The sequence below is a fragment of the Scomber scombrus genome, chromosome 12, assembly GCF_963691925.1.
Source record: "Scomber scombrus chromosome 12, fScoSco1.1, whole genome shotgun sequence".
Lineage (NCBI taxonomy): Eukaryota > Metazoa > Chordata > Actinopteri > Scombriformes > Scombridae > Scomber > Scomber scombrus.
This window is the reverse complement of record NC_084981.1, coordinates 6140104-6162543: the sequence shown is the minus strand read 5'-3', so window position 1 is coordinate 6162543 and position 22440 is coordinate 6140104. Positions and strand designations below refer to the sequence as shown.

Below are 22440 nucleotides of genomic sequence, written 5' to 3'. Positions count from 1 at the left end.
TTTTCTTAACGGTGTTTGAGGTGTCATTTATTTACTCGGTTTACATGCTGATCTCAACTAACCACGTTCTTCCAGCTACTCACCAGCTGCTGTTGAATTTATATAATAGGTGTGCACATAGACACAGTGGACAATTGGTCTTTCTGCATTGGTCAGCAGTGCAGAGAAGTCAAATTATATCAGTGCACAAGTGCAGGCAATGAGAGGCACAAAAAGGCTTTAACAGGCAGAAACTCAGACTTGCAATGCGTTTTTAAGCTTGTAACATCAATTTGAGCACAAATCCGACGTATTAAAATATTTTTGCGCTTAATATCTTTCTGCATCTATATTAGGAGCACTTAAAGTAAAGTATGTTAGACTTCTACCCAAAAAAGCACATTTCCTCAAAAAAAAAAAAAAACATCAATTATGAATTTATGAATTTATGAAGTGCAGACAACAAGATAATGCAACATCTTTGCTGTCAGTATCCTTATCTCACATGCACTGTGTAATATAAGTAAGCCATCAGAGAAGTGCCATTTGTGGTAATTGCTGGTCATGCAGTCAGATAATTGTGCTGCTGTGTGGATCTCTATGATGTTAAATTTAAAGTCCTTTAGTGTTGGTCAATGTTAACTCATTTCACAAACTTCATTTAACTTATGGTACCAATCATATCCACAGTACACTTTGCCTCCATTCATTCATTCATTCATTCATTTATTCAGTATGATGCTTACAGTGCAGGATTCAGGTGTGCTGAATGGACAATCACTCTGTGTTTCACATGCAGTTGTTACAGAATACTTCTACACAGTGAGGCTCAACTGGAAAACAGTAAGTCAAACCACTTCCTGATGAAAAAAAAAATCACCTCAGGCTGTAAGTGTTTTGTCTTTGGGTGAAAGTGTGTGTGTAAACTTACATATCCTCCTAACGCTGAGAGATGCATTTCTGCTCACCCCGCTCTCTCTCTGTCTCTCTGCCTAACATGTTTTTCTATCTCTCTTTTTCTCTCTCTCTCCTTCTCTCTCTCTCTTTCCTCTCGAGCACGTAAACACGCTCCACAAAGCAAACAGAATTCCTCAACAGACGTAACCAGGACCTGCTTCCACACAAACACATACACGCCTTATGCAGGATGGAATCACCTGGCAATCAACGTGTTTTGGCATGTCAGTGACAGTAAAGTTGGGTTAGGGTTAGGGTTAACATTCTAAATCCTCATGGTGCTGACATTGATACGCTGCTATCGCTCACATACAAATCGATACCGGCCTATTTAGCCCGGGTAGTGGCGAGAAACGCTAAGAATTGCTCTATTCCGGTCATTTTCACTGATTTGGAGATACAGCTACCATCATCCTCTGTCTCATCTTATCTTTCTTCCTCATTTCTCCCTGCAAGTCTTTCATTATGCGTCTTGTATTGTTTCAATGTTGCTTTCTTTTTGTCTCAGCCTTTCTCTGCATTTATCAACTCTTGCCACATTGGACTTTGACAGCTTTGGTTTTGATACTGATGGCCTGATTGATGCACTTTTTCTTCTTCTTTTTTTTTTTTTTTTTAAGTTGAAATGAAATTGAAATTCTCCCCTCTTTTTTGTGTTAGGAAAATATAAACTATAATGATGCTGCAGTTATTTTGCATGTGTTTTTATTTTCCAAAAATGGATCAAAAAAACTGCTTTCGAACATATTTGTGTAAACAGCTTCCGAGTTTTAGCCTTCTTAACAGTTGCTGACTGACATTTGAGAGCTGACGCTGCTAATGTACCATTAGCGATAAGACATCTGCCCTTTGCAACATTCAACGTGGGCAGAACTCGTCGTGCTTTTATGCTTGTATTCCACTCAGAAAGTGGAAGCTAGTTAGCTTGCTAGCTTGGAAAATGATGATGTTAGCTGGTTCCTGTGAGCTGTTAGTTTCATTCGCACTTTTGCAACACCTGCTGACTCACTGGCAGCTCCTACACATTCACACCGTTAAAACTCACAGCTACTGGTAGTACTGTAATCTCAGTATTCTATATGTCAACCTGTGATTTGAATCACGATGCGGAGTAAACAACATACCTCGTCATGGAGTCACTTTAAGGCTGAAAAATCATTTATTTCAGTATTCATTCAGTATTGATTAATCAGTTGATGGTTTTCTTGATTAATGTATTAATTGTGCCTAAGATGCAACCTGAAATGTCTTGTTTTGTCCAGTCCAACAGTCCTCAACCCAAATACTGTATATTCAGAGTACTACAGTATCATCAAGGACTACAGAAACCAGAAATATTCATATTTAAGAAGCTGAAACTTCCTTTAAAAAATTACTAAAAAAAATGAATCAATTATCAAGATAGTTGGAGATCAATTTCCTATCTGTTGACTAATCATTTGAGAGAAGAAATAAATACCATAAAAACGTTCCTTTTAGCCAGAAATTTGATGACTTATCCCCATGTGACCCAGAATATACAAACATGGAAAAAATTCAAATTTATTAAAAAATAAAAACCCTCTCTGAAAGCTTCATTAAGGATTAATCACAAATGTATTAATGACTGATGATTTGCAGCATTTTACCAATGATTTGTGGTTCTGAAATTATGTATAGAGCAGTAAATATGAACAGTATGTAAGGGTTAAAGCGAGTCATTCTAGCAGCTCTAACCAAATCACCTATGAGACTAAGCAATGGTTAAAAACATTTTCCCCAGCTGGTTAACTGCCTGTGTGACTGTTAAAATTAAAGAAATTTAATATATATTGTACAAATCCAACTACAGCCACTGGGCCCAGAAATTCATTCAAAATCACACTAATATGGAGGGTGCTATCACTGCAGAAAAATAACGCTTTAAACTCTTCTTTTTGGTAATTTTAATTTTGACCAGATAAGCAAAATTTATTTAAATTTCAGTTAGCGTGAGCTGCTCCAGCCTGCATGAATCTGCCCTCTGGAGATCTTATACAGAATGTATACTTGTATTTTGAAGTCGCTTTTCCGTATCCACATCCAGTTTTGTTAAGAAAATCTTTGGTTATATTTCGAAACTACCTGTTTTCTCTGTTTTCTACCTCACCCTCTCTTGTCTCTCACTTTCAGACAGCAGTCAAGAGTTTTAGTTGCCTCACTTCCCTTACCCCAGTGGAAAGAGTTGTGGTTAGTCAGGGGTTCCTATGTAGATGAAAAGGTAAGATATGAAACATGACTGAGCTCAAGCTTCTTTTTTTTTTTGCTTTCTGAACAGAGCGATGCATGCGGAGAGGGGTGAAAACAGGGTGAATAATGTCACAGCCGCTTAACCCGACATTAGTCTGCAAGATTTTCTTGTTTTTTTTTAAAGGCAGAATCAGTTCAATAATGAAGATATATCAATAAATATACAGTTTTCTAAAGGGCTGCTTTTGCTGGCAGATCACAGTGGAAGCAGATTATTGCACGAAAGAGAGGACGCATGTCTTCAGTGGACTTAATCTACAGGACTTCATCTGAAAAAGAAAGTCAAGTGAACTAGCCTCGAGGGTTGTGGCCACGTTCCAATGACAGTGCATGAAGCTTTAGAAACACATGCTAGCCCTGTTGATTCAATGCACATCCACACTACTAATAATGTAGGAAACTGGATTAAATGATGTAGAGAAATAAGGAGATTACAAATTATAGCAACAGATGCTGCAATATTAAAAAGTGCAGTATAATACATGAAGTCTGGATTGCTTTTAATGCTTTTAGTAATGATGAAAACCAATGTCCTTAAAATGTATTCTCTATTTGTGTGTTTCAGAAAAAACTCACTCAAACTATGACATATATACAGGAAATTATGTTTGTAAATTACAATTGAACAATTGAATTGACTTTACCTTACTGTGTAAAGCAACAGCTCCCCGTTTCAGCAGCAGTAAATTGGACTAAATTAAACTAAAATTAGGTTAAACGAGGTTGGATATAGTATGACTTACCTGGTAAAACTCCCTCAGCCATGTTTTCTGCAGATTTTCAGGCTGCAAAGAAGAAGAAAAAAAAGAGAAAAAAGCCATTAGTGACATCATTCATCTTACTAATCAGGGCCAACATTTGTTTTTTTAATCGTTTCAAATCACAGGTAATTCCCTGAGTCAGGTAAAGGGGGAAAAAAGCATATTTTAATTTCTGGGTAGTGTCTTAAAATTTCGTTCATGCTGGTTAAGTCATGTATGACTGATATAAATTCTCACACTTCAGTGATAATAGACACAGAGGACAGATTAGACACATGCATACACTCTATCTTATATATGCATCTGATGACAGGAAGTTGCCTCCCTCCAAGAACAGTATGTCTTTCTCAGGGTCAGCAGTCATGCGCTGCGGGGCATCGGCAAGCCTCCTCTTTCTTATTCTGTTACCTTTTTTTGCTCTGGCTGTATCTGTCATTCCCTCCCTCCTTCACTCCCTCCCTCTCTTCCCTCACTCTCTCTCTCTCTCCTCCACTTTAAAAGGCTATTCCCAGGCCTGGACTTCATTTACTTTGTGCGGTGGAAACAGAGACAGGGCCCTGGGCAGTCTACCATTTAAGGAGAGATCTCCCTATGTCGATAACTAGGTCGGATGAACGACTGGTGTGTGTGTGTGTGTGTGTGTGTGCATGCGTGTGTGTTGGGAAATTTGTCCTAACAAGACCAGCCTATAATAAGAAAACGCAAGGGGATGTGCAGGCTCTGCTGGTATCTGTAACAAAAGCCTAATATATTACAGAGGTCGACGCATCTTTGGATGGCATCAAAGCACACCAGATACCTAGTCGCCATGACGACCATATACACAAAAACATTTTAAGGTTATTATGACTTACTTTCACTTTTAAAATGTCTCTACATAGACTTCCGACATTAATTGTATTCAAGTGAGCATGTGTCATTGATTAACAAAAAGTAGCACTCTATTTTCCTTTTTTTACTGGGAAATGCAAAATGCAGCAAAATCCATTATTTACCATTCATGACAGATATCTATAAGATCTAAACAATCTGCAGCAGACATGTTAAGTGACACCTACATCAACCGGTCAAGGTATGTTCCAGTAAAACAGGAAGTAAAAAATAAAGTGAAAGTTCATTGAGTAACAGCATTCTCAGTGTGTGTGTGTGAGTGACTGAGCTGGAGCTGAGAGGCGTTTAAAACTGGAAGAAGAAGGAAAAAAGCTCAAAAGTGTCTAATTTAAAGCTGTTTATTTAAATGGTATACAGGCAGTTACTTAAAAGTGGTTTTAGGGGGAGTAACAAACTGTTACACTATCTTGCTGAACAACAGTGTATCTGTCCACCAGGCACACTGCATAGTTGGAAATGCTGTACACAGCATCTCCAACTATACTGCTGGTTGCCAGGCAACCTCTCACTGTGATAGAAACTCTTGGAATTCACTGCACCCAGGTGTTGTTCGTTACGGCGTGTAACTCCCCATAAAACACTCATTGCTACTCAACATTTCTGCTTGTGTACAAATTAGACAAGATACTCCTGATTCTTAGCTAATAGCGGTTTCCACCCTTGCTTCCAGCCTTATGCTGTGCTAATCTTATTGTGTTCCCACTCTGGATCTGCACTTAAAGCACAATGTTATCAATCTTCTCATCTAACTCTAGTAAAGTAAAAGTATCTCCACCGCAATGCTGAAGTGAAAATGACTGCTAACAACTCCAAAATGTATGACAATGAACTAAAAATAGCACACCTGTACTCTCCACAGATATGACACTACTATACTGACATAATAAATGTGGTCAAGAGCTTATCCCTCATATAAGTTGACATTTCCAGGGGCACCTAAATGTCTCAAGACATAGCAAGTGTGTGTGTGTGTGTGTGTGTGTGTGTGTGTGTGTGTGTGTGTGTGTGTGTGTGTGTGTGTGTGTGTGTGTGTGTGTGTGTGTGTGTGTGTGTGTGTGTGTACCATCGTCCCAGCCTCAGCCAGATCAGACAGAGCATAGGTCTATATAAGGACATAAGCACTGGACCTTGTCATTAGTCACATGGACAGAGGAAGAGAAAAAGAGAGCAAGACGGAGACAGGCACACAGAGGAACAGAAAAAGGTTCAAACCATAGATTTTGCCACCTGACTACCTGTGTTAATGTTATAAAGAACCAACCAGAAGTCAGAAGTGTACATTTTCTTTACATTTGAAAGGTCGGGCTGATGGGGTGTTGCTGTTTTAACGGCTCGGTGCACGTGGTGGTTGTTGCATTTGAGTCGGAGGTGGGCTTATTGGCGAGTGGTTCGCCAAACTCTTAAATCTGTAACAGGTTTTTGATCCTAATCCTCTGAAGTGTTGCGATCCCTGTGTTCGTAGTGTACAGTAACCATCACAGCCCTTGACGAATCACGCGGTTATTTTTAGCTCTTTCCATCAGTTGTTTCTCCTAGGACCTGCTGTTTGAGCTGCACTCTCTGCAATTTCAAAGGTTTCCTGTGTATCACACTCATATCACACAGACACTCAGCGGCGAGGGCTCAAGAGTGACGGATTTCTCTCTAAACAGTATCTCACTGCAAGTGCACAAGTGGACTCTACACGAACCGAAACAGTGGCTTGACGGAGGGGTGACTATGGTATTGAGGCAATAAAACCGCACTGTTAACAGTTTTATAAACAAGTCTTAAAGTATCTCATCTGGGGAATACATGTCCTAGATCAAATCGACGTGGAACAGGACAGAACAGCTCCAGCAGCTTGGTAGATCTTTCTAGAGCGTTCAGATTTAGGTTGACCCAGCTGTGGCACTGCTGCCGTTCTGGTTGAACACACGATGACCTTGCCAGGGTGGCTCAGAGGACCAGCGGGGGCCCCTCGGAGGCCCGATGCCCCGGACAGAAAGTGGGCTAATAGCGGAAGGGAGTGCAGACCGAGTCTTCTCATCAGCGAGCTATATCTGTAGGAACTTTGCCACCGCCCTCATCTTATCACATCTTAATTTGCAGTTAATTAGAAAGTGGGGCTATACTGGCAGAGAGGTAAAAATAAACCCATACCCTTCCTCCCCCCGCCCCCCTCCTCCGCGTACACCTCCTCTTCCTCCACTGGCACTTTCACTCGCTTAGTTCTCTCCACCTCCTCTCTCTTCTTTCCCCAGTGCCTCGCTTTTCTCAATCGATGGCCTACTTTTCAGACAGCGTGGAGAACTAAGACACTCTTTTTTGGGGGTTTGTAGTGAAAATCTATTGAAAATCTCGTTGGCCATGATGTAGATTATAGGTGTTCGTGCACTCTTGATAAGCATGACCGTAAATGTTGAACTGTGGACAAAACAGAGGCATCTTAAAATTGTCCAAAGTCCAACAGGCAAAGAGTTAGAATCAAAGAATTTGCTTTGAGCACAAACTTGACAGGAAAGTGAATTTGAATATGACAAGACGTTTCAGTTTGATCTGTCAATAAAACCTGCCGACTTTTAACCCATCAGCTCTACTTTCAACTGGGACAACGTCATAAAACTTTCTTTGGGAACCAAGGGTAGATCTGACTATGTTGTGATAAGGTATTTGCCAAATTGCAAATGTCCAATCTTTGAATATATCCAATAGCATGCAAAGCACCAAAGCTGGTCATCAAACACAGTAGTTACACTCTACAATGTGAATGATCTCGGACAACACATTAAAGCTGTACTGGGCAACATATTTGAGTAGGTATACCTACTTAAAAGGTATGTTAAAAGGTCTGTTCACCCTTTCAGACTTACTCCAAACAGTGTCAATCAGTTTTATGTGCCGAGGTTATACAATAAAGTATCTGCCACTGAAACTTACCACTGTCTGATGCATTATATTGAAATATAGTCTACTGCAAATAATCCCACTGAAAACTACAAACAGTGAACATGTAAATGATCCTAAGTAACTAGAACATTGTAACCAGCCTAATTCTTTTAAGATGGACTTCATACGTTTCAGAGGCAAAAGCAGAAGTATGTGTAGGACTCCATGGCGCTAGATGTATGCGAGATATCTTCTTTTTTGTTTGTCATTCACTGAACTGACTCATTACTCAAAACCACAAAGTGAGGCTAAAACAGAAAATAACATGTTATGTTCTGTTGTAGTAGTAAGTAGGCCTGTCCTATTTGCAAAAAATATACTTCTGGTGTAAGGTTGGTGTCTGTCTACTCACAGGAAGTGATTAATCAAAAGAAGATTATTTTCACAAGATAACAGCTACTATAGTATATGCAACAAATGGTGACAATCCTCTCTTGTTTAAAATTTCTGTTGTGCAAAAGCAGTAACGTGTAGCCCTGCCGGTTATGCAGGGGTCACAATCTTCTTTCGAATGCAGAGCCTCAGAGGTCACAACCTGAAGTGTACACACTGTTTTTCCTCTTCTGGCTCCTCAGTGAGGCATTCTTTAGCTGACGGTGTTCCAGCATTCCCCGGTCCAGCTTTGTATTACAGCGGGCTGTTTAAACTGAGATTGGTGGGGGGATATTACGTCAAAGGGCCGCCCCCCGTTAAAGACCCCTGTGGCTATATGCTGGGAACACATGGCCACCACATGAGTTTCCTCCTTCTCCTCCTACTCAATAATCCTCATGCTGTTTTCTCTCGGTCCTCCGTTTCAACTTCAATATTATTATTTTCATTAGCTTTTGCTGATGCTTAACGTTTGTTCATCCTCCCGTCTTCTCCTTAACAATTGCGCTATTCTCTCGCTCCCAACAAGGCTGGTCAACTCTCACTTTCTCGGAGCAGAGCTGCAGGTCATCACGGGGTAAAAGAAATACAGTCGAAAGGAAAACTTTGCTCTGTAGCATCTAACCTCATAATTGAAAATACGAGAGTGGAAATGAGTAGTCTTAAAAAAGCAACGGTTGCTTGGTTACACCTGGCACTAATACTAGACACACACAGGTCTACCACAGAAAAATTTAAAAAAGCTGCATTTGAGGTACAACAAATCGAGGTAGAGTGCAGCTGTAATCTGGCCTGTTTGGGGCCGCATGGGGACAGCACTAGACGATTTCAATAGACATTCTCAGGGAAGTGACTGAAGTAGATCAACCTTCTCCACATGTGTTCCACTTCGCTTGAAAGGCATCTTAAATGTAACATGCATGTGCCATGTGTCGGATGCCTTTATCTGCTGTGCCTGACACACCAGTGTGAACGATGTGGGCCGATACAGGAGGTTTCTGAATGGAATCTGCTGACAGTAGACATTTAGAGCCAATATTTAATACTACACAAGTAAAGCCATGAGTAGGTGGCTGAATGGTTCGTCAATTTTATATTAAAATAACAAAGTGAATTGAAAAGCTGCTATAAAAATGACATTGGTAACATCTTAAAAAGCTGTAAGAGGTGAACGCTTTGGTGACCAGTTAACCAGCTGATAGGATGACTATCAAAGTTCATTCCATGAGTCAGCACAGCTGGTTTCTTCTACATAAACAACCCTGTTGATGACATCGTGTCATTTTCTGACATTTTTAGCCAGTCTGGGACGTTGCTCTAAAGCTGTATGGCAATCCACCACTTTTTTCCACACTGAAATATCTCAACAACAATTAGAAAGGTTGCCATGAAATGTTGTACAGGCATTCATGTTCCCCTAGAGGATTAATCCTACAGACTTTGGTCATCCCCTATTGTTTCCTCTAATGCCACCAGCAGGTCAAATTTCTCAACACACACTGAATGTTATATTTGGTACAGATATTCATGTCCCCCTAACAATGAATTGTAATCTTGTGATTGTCTAAAGTTATAAACCGCAATAACAGGTCTGAAAAACACATCAGATATTTATTTTGATGAAATCATTCAGCCCTAGCCACAAGGAAGAATGTATCCCCACGTGTCTGTATAATCTAATCAAACGTTTATATCAATCGATTCAGATTAAGGTCAAGACAGTGTGTGATCAATTCTAATATAAATATATAATTCAACAAACTGCATGATACTGACGGAGAGCCCTGCCAGCTCTACAGCCACATGCAATAACAGGATTAGTTCATTTTCATTTTGGTGGTTGAGGGAGTCATTGGTTCAATTTTTGTTGAGAGGTGTAAGTATTCCTTAGTTTTTAAAAGGCAATTGTACTACCATAGCACTTTACTGTTGAGATTGTAAAGCCAGCAGTCATACTCAATTCATCCACCCTGATACCCTTTTGCATTTTTGTGAAGGCAGCAGTGTGAAGGGCAAATATTTCAATTATATATGAAAATCATATTTCACTGAGTCCAATCATCACAAATCGTTACAACTAGATTCCCTGCCAGATTCTGCCACTTCTGCATCACCTCCAATTGTTTTCTTTCAAGCCGTCCATGTCAGCTCAGATATGCAAAATATCTAAAAATGCTTGTCAGAATGACCTTTCAGAGAACCGAATGAAAAACACCCTTTCGAACACATGCTGCGTAAGTCGTGTCCGAGCTGAACACACAAACTATGAGCTGGGCATTATGAGAAGAAACGCATCCTTTTTTTCAACTCCTAACCACCTCATTTGCCTTTCAAAATGAGAGAATAAAACCAGTGACGGCTTTGACTACTGGGAAGGCTTGGAATGCTTCTCCAAACAACAGCCTCTCACAAAAAACATCTTTTGTAAAGAGACTGATATCGTTCCAAACACAGCTCAATTACAGCCATTATCTCCTAATGACAGGATTTTATTTCCTTGTAATCAATGCAAACAAACTATCTAATAACGATGAAAAGCTGCTAGCTGTTAGATCACAATCAAATACCGAAATACAGATGTTAAAATTTAGCAGTGGCAGTGGGCAGAGGCCTTTCACGTCAAAGCCCTGTTTTTTTCTGACCCAAGTGGCACAGCTCTTGTGCATGGGCGGCGTGTGTGTTATGTGTGTTGACAGACTGTTAGAAAAAGGAGGTTATTGACTTTCAGGGGAACAAGCAGCTGCCTAAAAATATCCTGCCTAGATGGAGGCCATCGACTGAGGGGAGGGGACGGGAGGAAGGAGAGCAGCTGGAGAATCAGCAGTGGAATGGGGCCGATTGGCTGGCCCCGCTGTCGCCCAACAGGTTGCTGCCGATGTCAGTGTCCCCTAAGAGCTCTGCTACACGGTTGCTCTTTGGTGGCTGGATGACACTGAGGTGTGTCCCTTCAGTGTTTTATGTAACTTCAAATCAAAAAGAGGTTTATTATGGAATTAATTAGCGCAAACCCACATAGAGAAAACACTGAATTAGATCCGACTCCAGAGACAAGTCTTTTCCCTTGTGGCGGATAAGGTATGGAAGTACGGAGGAGGGTTAAGGCGTCAGTATCCTTCAAATTAAAGAGTCTCTTCGATCTAAAAAAGTGTTTGACATCCCCCGTACGCCCTCACACCATTTATACATCAGAATTAGAAGGGGCTGCGTCCTACTATATGTCGACTTTCAGAAACAGAAGAGCAAACTTTTTGTCATTCTTCACACAACTACTTCCGTCCATGTACAGCCGGTATGTAACGTAATGAACTCCTTTGAAGACAGACCGAAAATGCTGGCCGTTATCCCTAGTATAACAATTATTATAGTATTCTCGCCCTTTTCACCACATCTTAGAGTGAGATCTTTGGAACGGTCATGAGCAATTTGTCTTTTAGACGTGGTCGGAAAACACTTCAAACAAACCCCTGCATTTACACTGGTATGAAGGAGGGTTGGATGGATTTCAGTTTCCAAACAACAATGTCTGTACTACCCTTGAAATTTGGACTCTTGTATTTAAATATCATCCAACTTCAATAAGGTTTGGATGACTAGGTCTCAGTACACCATGATATTACTGGTGGGACTGATGGTAACCAATACAACAGACTTTCAACCATACAGGGTGAAGAAACACTGCTTTCCAGCCTGGTGTTAAATTACTATATTAACAGATTAAATTTACAGTACTAGTTTGGTCTCAGATGAGTTATACATTTAGTGGGGCCTTGTATCAGAAAAGATCAGCACCCCCTACTGTTTCTGAGCAAGAAACCTGCAACAGGTGAAATCTTCAACCGGATCAGATACAACAATAAACCTTGAGCATTGGCTGTGTACCATCATTTAGCAGGAAATCAAGTGTGCGATGGCTATCTGAGTGTTGTTGCAAAGTTGTCTTGTGATATTTTTAATTGAGTAAGTAACCACAACTAAATAAGACAGTACTATGTTGGTTTCCGTTTGATTTGTTGAGTTTTTTTGCTCAACCAATTGATTCTCATGCACACTTATTTAGTGCCGGCGAACTTCGGAAGGTGTTAACGTACATTTCACCCAATGCCTGATGGGAAACATAACCTCATGACCCTGAATAGAAAGAAGATGTTACAGAGAATGGGTGATGGAGTTTTTGTTTCTCAAACTTGTGTTAAAAGCTTTACTACTCTGCTACCTTGCATAAAACTGTATAATTTTAAAATCTGTGTGAAACTCTAGGATGGATGAAGAGGTATCACTGGACGAGTGCAGGTGAGGTTACAGTACTCAGAGCTTTGAGAGTGACAGACTGGCTGACAGAGACTAGATGGTGTACATTTTATAGTCCTCTACCATGAAGAGAAACACTATGTGTAGAAGAAAAAGCATGTACTCAACATAAAGAGAATGATAGTTGCAGTATAATAATGAACAAAGGAACTGAGAAAAGTAGTGTTCTTGTAAATGTTCGCACACCCAACCCTATTTAAGTGTAAATCATCACTGCAATCAGCTGGGATTTGTGTAGATTGAGTGTCATCAGAAAACAGGAAATTACAGCACTCGATGCAACCACAGCTGTGTGGTTCGACAGCCTTTTTTTCCTCAGTGCATGAGACTGCAGTGCTCCCTTTACACTACCAGTCGAAAGCTCACACACCTTCTAGACGGATGGATATCTGTCGAAGGTGACACAGTAAAGGTCTCAGGTGTTGCTGTGTGACACTCGGCAGTGCTTTAAAATCACTTCAACATGTGTTTCTCTCACAGGTGTCAACAATTCTGTACAAATTCAGTTTACTCTATATAAGAAGCAGATGAAAATCAAGGATATTTATAATGAAACTCAATACTGAAAGCTGTTCACATGCAACACACACTAGGCTAAAGGCAGCTCAGCAATCGACAGAGCTGTGCTACTATCTGAATAGTGTGAGCTCTCCCACTCACACCTCTGCCATGTGTTACTCAACACAGACAGCACACTCCCTCCAACAATATGATGCAGAGAGCTTCTGTACTGTACTTCACTACATCTTTAGAGGGAAGTCAAACAGGAACCTTGAAGATAGAGCAATTTCCAGGTAAAGCACCAGAGAAAGGTGGGGTTACTAAGTATTTATGTGTATAATACTGTATGACTTTGTCAGCATAGGGCTAAATTTAAAATTGTACATCAAAATGTGCCAAACAAATGTTAACCATTAAGCTTGTTGCAGAATTATAACGCAGAGAATTAAAATTGTAATAATAACACCCCCTCTTCATGCCACATTTATTTCAACCCTGCAGTTATGGTATGATAATGCATACACACAGATGCAGAAATGAGGGTTGTTGTTAAAGTGGCAATTCAAAAAACAGTACTGCACTACTTATAGACACACACTACAAAGTTAGAATCATAATTTGCGCCAAACCACTGGCCACTGGCTCCCCAGCTGCTGTGAGCTGAACTACAGAAACACTTGCGGTGGTTGAAAAAGTTAACGCGGCCAAACTGACTGCAAAGGATGCACATGATTCAAGCATCAATATCAAGGTTTTTAGAATCTATATTGATTTTGATTTGAATACAGAGTGCATGTAAGCATGAGTGAGTGTGTGTGTGTGTGTGTGTGTGTGTGTGTGTGTGTGTGTGTGTGTGTGTGTGTGTGTGTGTGTGTGTGTGTGTGTGTGTGTGTGTGTGTGTGTGTGTATATAAAGGTCAGGCACATGCAGCACTCCATGAAAGCCAGGACTTGTCTCCACAAGACGCATAAAAATAATCCACAGGGGGTTTGTCAGGCTCCCTTTGTAGAGGTGCTACTTAAAGTCACACAACATCTACAGTAAACCTTTAATCTATCAGAAACTCACCTATAGCAAGCTGTGAAAGTGATCACAGAGTCTGAACGAGGAACAGAAGTTGTGGTCTGACTGTGGTTACGATGGATTTGAATAGTAATAAAATTGGGGCATCTGTGGCTTAAAGGTTAGAGAAGCGAGCTTGTCACCGGAAGGTCGTCTGTTCAATCCTCTGAACCAGCAGGATGATTCTGGGTTGGGGGAAATGAAAAAGCAGCGCTTTTCCCTCCCTCAATTCCACCACTGAAGTTCACTGCTTCAGTAGAGATGCTCAGTAGCAGATCAGACTGTGGTTGTACTGGGCAGCTTCCAGGTGTGAATGAGTTTAACTGTGTGAATGTGATCAGGGCGTTCCTTCAAAAGAGAGGCTTTCTGTCTTTTGCCAAACTTCCCTGAATAAATAAATGTCAAATTAAAAAGCAGAGTAGTATAATGTTCAAATATGCATAATCTGTTTCTCTACTACAACTCCATATACTCAGTATGTCAGTACATAATGGCCATACTCTTGCTACTATGTGGCTAAACAATGTTTTGGTCTTTTGGTCAAGAAAGTGGTGTTTCTACAGTGCTATCAGGACAAGATATTTTCAACAGAAAATATACGAAACAAATATACCTTTTATTCACAATTTATAACCATATAGAAGTCTGTTTAAGATTTAGAATTAACTAAAACTTTATTTTTTTTACACCATTAACAATAACTAAGATAGAGGTGTAATGATCCATTGATCTGGATCAATGTATCAATTCAGTGATCAATGATTCAATATCATCATCTTTAAGACACGCCTATATTTGAAATTCTCATGGCACATCTGTCTCACCATTGCCATCAAAGCGCACCTCCTTCATAAACATTCAAACAGTGCCAATGCCATGCAGATAAAAAGGCAAGCAGCCAAGGAAAAGACAATGAGTTTATTTATTCCCCTCTCTGGAATCAATCAATCAGCAGTGTGGAAACATTTTGGATTATGGAGAAAAGATAGGTCAATATACAAAGCACATCCCATATGTAAACAATGCCAATATGAGATTAAATACTCAGGAAACACAACAAACCTGGCCGGGCAGATATAAAAGAAAAACAGCGTTGCCGCTCGTTCTAGCATTTACATGTCAGATACCTGCTCACCAGCTTTCTTTATGCAAACACTGTCATGCAAGGTACCAATCTGCTCATCAGGAGGAATTTCTAATGCTCATTCACACACTTAAGGAGCAGATTGGGGTTCAGTGTCTTGCACAAGATGCACAACATGCAGATTGGAGGAGCCAGGAATCAAACCACTGACCTTCCAATTGGTGGACAACTCTGCTCTACCTCTGAGCAACAGGAGCCCCAAAGGATTAGATTAACTGTGAGTTAATGAACGCAGCATGAGTCCCTATCACTACAGATGGATGGACGTCACGTACAACAGAAGCCTATGTGACCACAGACAAACTAAAACACGACATGAGCATACGCTGGTGGTTACACTATCCAGACCAGTGAAAAGTGCCACCACCATCCACCATGAGGAAGATCAGCCCACTGTGTCTGTCACTGCACCACTTAAAGCTAAACTGTTAGAGTATTTCAGTACCTCAGAGGAAGACTATGCTTTAATAACATGATGATGAAGCAGACTATGGACCGGGGGCTTGAACAGCGATATGTGGACGTACAGCAAGTCCTACATAGAGCATCTGCCTTAGACAAAAGGTTCAGGAGGCTGCCAATTGTTAGCGGGGCAGAGAGAGAGGCAACTTTCCAGTACCTCATACATGAGGTTATGAAGTTGTAGTTATGTAGTGTTGAGATGCTTTCCATTTGCTAGTGTGTGTGTGTATTTTTGTTTTAATCATCTACAGAATGATGATTTTGGTGTAAAGTGTTATTGACTCAATGTTATAAACAAGTGAATGAGTTTATCAATAATCAGCTAACAAGTGTTTGGAGTGCACAAAAGAGATATTTTGTCTCCTGTTATAATCAAGCCTTGTGTCATTTTAGATTAAGTTCCTGTTTCCGAGAAGTCAAAGGCACTCTCTGTACCTTCTCTCTGTGGTGACACCTCCTGCCCTGTAGAGCCTAACCAGACTGTCAAGACCTCCAGAGAGAGAGAGAGAGTCCATGCTAAAGTTGCTAAGTACAAAGACTGCATCTTTGATTCTGGGAGGTAATGTATTCGAGTTGTGGAAAAGTCAACACACTGAGCTCCTGGCAAACCTTGCCAAAACATACCTCTGCATCCTGGTAATAGTGTACTTTCTGAGTGTTAATTTAGCATTATGGGTGACATTCTCCGCTCCGAAAGTAATGTTTTGTTTCATGAACATGTCGATCAGTGGGGGGGTTTTAAGAAAAACCTCTCAAACAAGAACACTGAAGGACATACTTGACTCTAGTCGAGATCCCACAGTAAGCGATGATACAAGCCTAAAAAACTACTTAACTACTTACAAATGAAATGTCTTTTTTTTATGTGGATTAGAAAGAGTGGACCAACAGTTCTAACTGATGTTTAATGTGTAAAAATTGGCAACTTGAGGTTCTTTCATTTATGTTTTATAGTACTTTATAGTGAACAACAGGAGGTCTATTTTTATCCTTTATTCATTTTAGTAGATTTTTGTGAGTAGATATAAATGTATCTGATTGTGTTAGATGGGTATATGACATCATCTCATATCAATCTCAGGCCCCTGACCTGAATCAAAATCATATCATAGTAGACTTTGTGATAGCAATGAAATTTATATTGTTGTCCAAAGAATCAATATAATATCATATCGTGATTTATACCTCTAGTCAGAGCCAACTGTCATAATCCTCCTTGCCAGGCTTTATGTCTCTTACCAGTACAATCTAAGTTTTACAATCTTAGTCAAGCACGTAAGCCATTATTCCTTTCCGCAATTAGGCTATCTACAAAAAACACAAAGGAATCTATGAATCATCAAATGTGTTTCTCTCTGTGTGTGTGTGTTGGTGTGTGTGTGTGTGTGTGAGTGTGTGTGTGTGTGTGTGTGTGTGTGTGTGAGTGTGTGAGTGTGTGAGTGTGTGAGTGTGTGAGTGTGTGTGTGTGTGTGTGTGTGTGTGTGTGTGTGTGTGTGTGTGTGTGTACACAATAAAAAAAGTTGCTTAATAACAAGGAAACACACCACAGCTGAGAGAGGAAGGGTGTGTCTAGTGTTTCAGATGCCACCCAGACCCACTGCACTGTCATTACAAGTCACGAATAACCACAGATGAAGACTATCCATAGTGAAACAGCCTGCTGAGTCGCCATCTGATTAAACACTCACTTTGTTCCACAACCCTGCTTACTCTATCTCTACTGTTCAATAGAGTGAACAGTAATCTGTTCACAACGTGGACGATTTAGTGAACATGACAAATGACAAACTGGTACTATCAATCTATCTTCTTTTTTTTTGACGTTCACAGAGAATAACTACAAACAACAATTTCCCAACTCAATACATTTTCTAGACTTCATCTCTTGACTGACTTGATCTTGGGTGGCGTCGTTTATGGCTTTTTATGCATCTATGAACTCCTGAGCTCTAACCCTTGGAGATTACAAGCATTTCACATTTACAACATTTTAAATGATTCCGAAGAGGGCTCGACCTGAATTTGGCTGGTTCCCGTCTCAAGCAACTAGGTCTACCCTGATGTTTTATGCTTATTCTGAGAAACAAGGGGTAATATAAAAAGATCAAAGCTCCAGCAACACTAGTAGTATACAGAACAACTTTATGGTTAGACCAACGCATTCTGGCTTGCAGCCTTCATCAGTCACTACAAGTGTTGCTGGAGCTTTGATCCTTTTAGACCTTTGTAGACTTTTTTCCCTTGTTTGTGCACCTTGGAAGTAGGTGAAATAATGCCAGAAACCTCTACTCTGAACAAGGGGTAACATACCATCATGAAACAAGGCTGAAATCTATTAGCAGCCTCTATTCTGAGTATAGGGCAAAGGGTATGGTGTTTATTTAAAGTAGGTTCCTAATACCTTTCAGATCTGTCACACAAAAGGAAAAAACAATCCTGACCAACTCCTCTGTACCTGTTAAAGACATTAACTAATGGCCGTCATGTAATGTGTTTCTTCTCAACCAAAGGGTATATACAGGAGATGGGTTCTTTCTTTGTAACATCACCAGGCAGAATACCCATGGCAGCTGTATCTGAGGCTGACAGTGAATGACTCATGTTGTCTTCTCCTTTAAAATGACAAAGTGCAGCAACGTGTCCTTAAGCGAGGCTCCTTCACACTTCCAGTGAAGTAGCTCATTAGCAGTAAAAGGCTGAGGCTGTAGCAAAGAACATCCACATCTGAATGTGGGCAACTTCTCTGGAAAAGGAAATAAAACCTCAACTTTTACAAGCCCCAGACACTTTCCTGAAGAATCAAACAATGTTCCACATGGCACTGAGTAATTGAAAGATCTAATAAAAGTGCTGCATGGGCCTGGTTACTGTCACTGCAAGTAGAACATCTTATACACTCAAACAATACCCTACGAAAGGCTCTCAAGCACGAGGGCGTGGAAGCCTTGTGCATTACAAAGAAAGTGAGAGAATCTGAAAATGTGCTATGTTGAGGTTTTCTACATAAACATTAATAGATCAGTAGGGCAACCACTATGAGAATTGGGAGGATTTCTTATTGTTTAGAGTGGAAAATGCATTTCGTGTGAGATTTAAAAGCTATGTCAGATGCAGTGCTGAAGGTTAATCCTTGTTTAATTTGCTCCTGCCAGGGTAATTCAACAGAGGAAGCAGAGTCGGTAGCTGTGTTGCAGAGTAAGTCGCTTTATCAAGGCGCCCAACAAAGAGCGTATCTGCTCAATATTTATAACGCCTAAAATCTTGCCAGGGATTTTCTAAAAATAACTCTGTTGCCATTATAGGTTATTTTCCCAAGAACTATTGGGACTTCCCTCAAAGTTGCACAACAGAAAAATTGACTCCTTTGGCTGCTTGACTCATTTATTTTTCTACCATGAACATGTGAGCACAGAGGAGCTGTTTCAGCAGATGGTGGTGATTGGTCAGAGTTTTAGTTTTAGTGGAAAAGGGGTTCTTGCACAACTTCAGGTATTTGTAAGATTCTTAGAGAAAAGTAAGGATCAAAAACTTCAGCAACACTTGCAGTGTTGAGAGCAACTTTATTATGACACCAACACATTTCAGCCTATGGCCTCTTTCATCAGGGTCACTGGTGCAACTTTCACCAGATAATAAACATTAGTAATAGTAGTGGTAGTTGTAGTGATAGTAGTGGCAGTTGTAGTGGTAGTAGTGGTAGTTGTAGTGGTAGTAGAAGTAGTAGTAGATAATGTATATGCATGTATTTGTCCTGAACCGTTCAGTTCAGGATGTTCGGTTCGGTACGCGACTTTCCTCAGTTTGGTATGCTCCCTGACCCAAATTATCACAGTCAAAATAGTTTTAACAATACATTACTTCGACGTGCAGAACAACAATTCTAGTGTTTGAGTTCCACCCACCATGTTTTGGCAGTGTATCCCTTATCTGAAATCATGTCTATGGATGTATGGTTGCAAGCTTAGCCAGGTTACCCTGGTTACTAATGCTCATGTAGTGTCGCTGCCATCATTACTATTAAAATATGCACCGTTATCTCAGTATTTAAGCAATATCACATCTCCCTCGCCCCCCTCCCCTTCCTGTGACGGTCACCTTTGAGTGCGGACTGAATCATTTCCAGTGTGGTCGGACAGCATGGCGTGAGAACCAGTTCTGAGTGACCATAAATCAGCATAAAACAACTGTCAGCAGGTCGACTGACTCCTTTCAGGAAAGAGCAAGGTTGTTTTCATTTTCAGTAATAGTTTCCACTGCAGCAAAACCAAACTCTTTCAGTAATAGTTCTAGCCAATGAGCCATTGTTGGATGTTTACATTTTTCACAATAAAAGGACAAAAAAAAGTTCCTCTCGTTTTTCCTGCCGTACCCACATCGTACCAAACCGTGACCCCAAAACCCAAGGAAAATACTGAGCTGCGTAACGTTACACTCCTACTACAGAAACTCCTTAACAAGTGGTGAGGTGCTCAGAGCCCGAAGAGCCCGAGGACATCTTGAGGGACACACTTAGAAACACATGCATAATTTAGTAACAGAATAAAGAGAGACAGAATTAGGCTGTCACAGATTCCACATGAAAAGGCCTGCTCTACTTTATCGAGCTTTGAAAACTCACTCAGATACCTTCCATCTCTAGAGGCACAGAAATCTTTGATGAGTATGTAGAGCTATTTTTTTTTTTAAGTTCTGTTTTTTTGTTGGTGCATGTCTGTGTATAAGGTCCACATCTAAAAATGATTATGATATTGATTCTGGGGTTTGTGTCTCGGTGTTAGGGACCATTACTTGTATCGATTCGACCAAAAGCAAAGAAGGACATTCGGTCTTAATCTTGAGAGCTACCACGAAAGACAAATGTCACAGCAACTGCAAAAATACAATCTAATAAAAGCCTTCTCTCTGGTTATATGAATAACAGGCTTCTAGGCTATTAACATGCAATGCTATTTACTGTTGCTATTGATTAAATATGTCAATCATGGCTTCCCTTGTAAGCAAGATCAATCATTTCCCTCATGACAGAAAGTGCAATTCGGCGACTCTCACAATAGCCTTTCTGTTCATATTTAATTTTCTGTATGTTGACTAAAGGTGAGTCTGGAGAGGTTTGACAACATGTAAATGAGAGACTGTAAAAGTAAATATTTAGGCATCAATAAATCTGTTAGAGCTGAAGCAATTAGTCTAGTAAATTACTGCCAGAAAACTCATCTGCAGCTATTCTCATAATTATTTTTAAGCAAAACGTTAAGTGGTTCTAGACTCTCGAATGTGAGAATGAGCTGCTTTTTATGGTCTTGCATTATGGCAAATTGATTGTCTTTGGATTTCGAGCTGTTTTTTGGACAAACAAGACAATGATGACATTAGCTTGAGCTGAAGGAGATTGTGATGAGCACTTTCCACTGTTTTCTGGTGTTTTACGGATTAAACAATCAAATCAGTGTTGACCCTGGCAGCTGTAGTGGATATTCATGTGAGAGGTTTTTTGTCATGACTAGGTCTAATGTGTTTTTTGAGTCATCTTAAAAGACACTCTGATACTGATACTGGGGTTTATTTTATTACAAACAGAAAACTCATTTTGGAACTTTTACTGCAACACGACCCACATTTTAATCCTTAATTTCTATCTTAAAGCCTACATTAGGAACAAAATGACCCCTGCAGATAAATCCACTGAATGACTGAATAATCTATGGTTTAGAGGAAATAAAGAGCGCCATAATCATCCTGTAATCTGTTCCTGTGTGAGAATAACACGTCATTTCACCTGTAGTACAAGTCCCTGTCGCCAGTATCTCTGTGTGCAGTATCTCTTTTTGTCAACGCCTTGAGTCTGACCTTTTGTTTTCTGCTAAAAAAAGGACAAAGTATCATGCCAGATCAACCGATCATCTTTAGATTTCCCCGGTAAATAAAGTCATCGTCAACTATTATCTAAGGAGGAAGTAACAGGAAATGGTTAAGAGTAGGAGGAGAAGACAGAAGACACTGTTTGTAGTACAAGTTGGGTTTCCTTCAAGTGGCGGCGCGTACCCTCCTACTTCCTGTACAAGAATTGCATTATTCTGCTGATACTGTAACTGTACTACAGCCCTGCCTCTCTGTCTTTCTTTCTTCGGGTCATCAATAACTCATCCATGAATCATCAGTCTCTGCTATTTTTTCCTTCCCTCTGTCAATGCCGTCCTCTATCCTCTAACCCCTTGGTCGTCGTATTTTTTGGTCTTTCCCACTTGCCGTTGTCTGTTCTTATCTCGCGCCGCTCTCCTGCACACAGCATCCTGTTTGCACTGGGGCAGGACAAACATTGTCTCTGTGTGACGCCGAAGACATTTCACAGGCTATCACGTTTTCAGCATGGGCCTGATATCTCTATAATTGGGTTCTTCCTGCTGTGGGAGTGCTTGAGAGAGAGAGAGAGAGAGTGAGAGAGAGAGAGAGAGAGAGAGCGCGAGAGAGAGAGAGAGAGTGAGAAAGGGAGAGAGTGAGAATGGAAAGGGGGAAAAAAGGAGGGGAGGAAAGAAAAAAGAGCGAGTAACAAGGGTCAGTTTCCATTTCCACCAGGACCCCCATTAAAATGTCTGTGAGAAGACCTGCAACAATTCTTTATGTCAACGTGTACTATGTAGAGCAGAAAAATCAACATGGGGATCCGTGTCAAACTAAAATAGCTTTAATCCAACATACTTCATCGGGCAAGCCCAAAACGGGACAAACCAGACTCTCCTCCATTCTTTAAACGGCGGGGAAAAAACATGTCCAAAACATGTCCAAATCGAGATATATCTCCCACGTAGT

General features: G+C 40.4%; 1 protein-coding gene across 1 annotated transcript in view; it reads right to left on the bottom strand.

The window, feature by feature from the left end:
• The window catches only part of LOC133991583 (inositol polyphosphate-5-phosphatase A), a 146677-nt gene that overhangs the window by 104342 nt on the left and 19895 nt on the right, over positions 1 to 22440 (bottom strand). The window contains exon 2 of the mRNA XM_062430039.1: positions 3948 to 3989. Within this exon, the coding sequence (XP_062286023.1) occupies positions 3948 to 3989 (42 nt within the window). The remainder of the gene's footprint in view (positions 1 to 3947; positions 3990 to 22440) is intronic.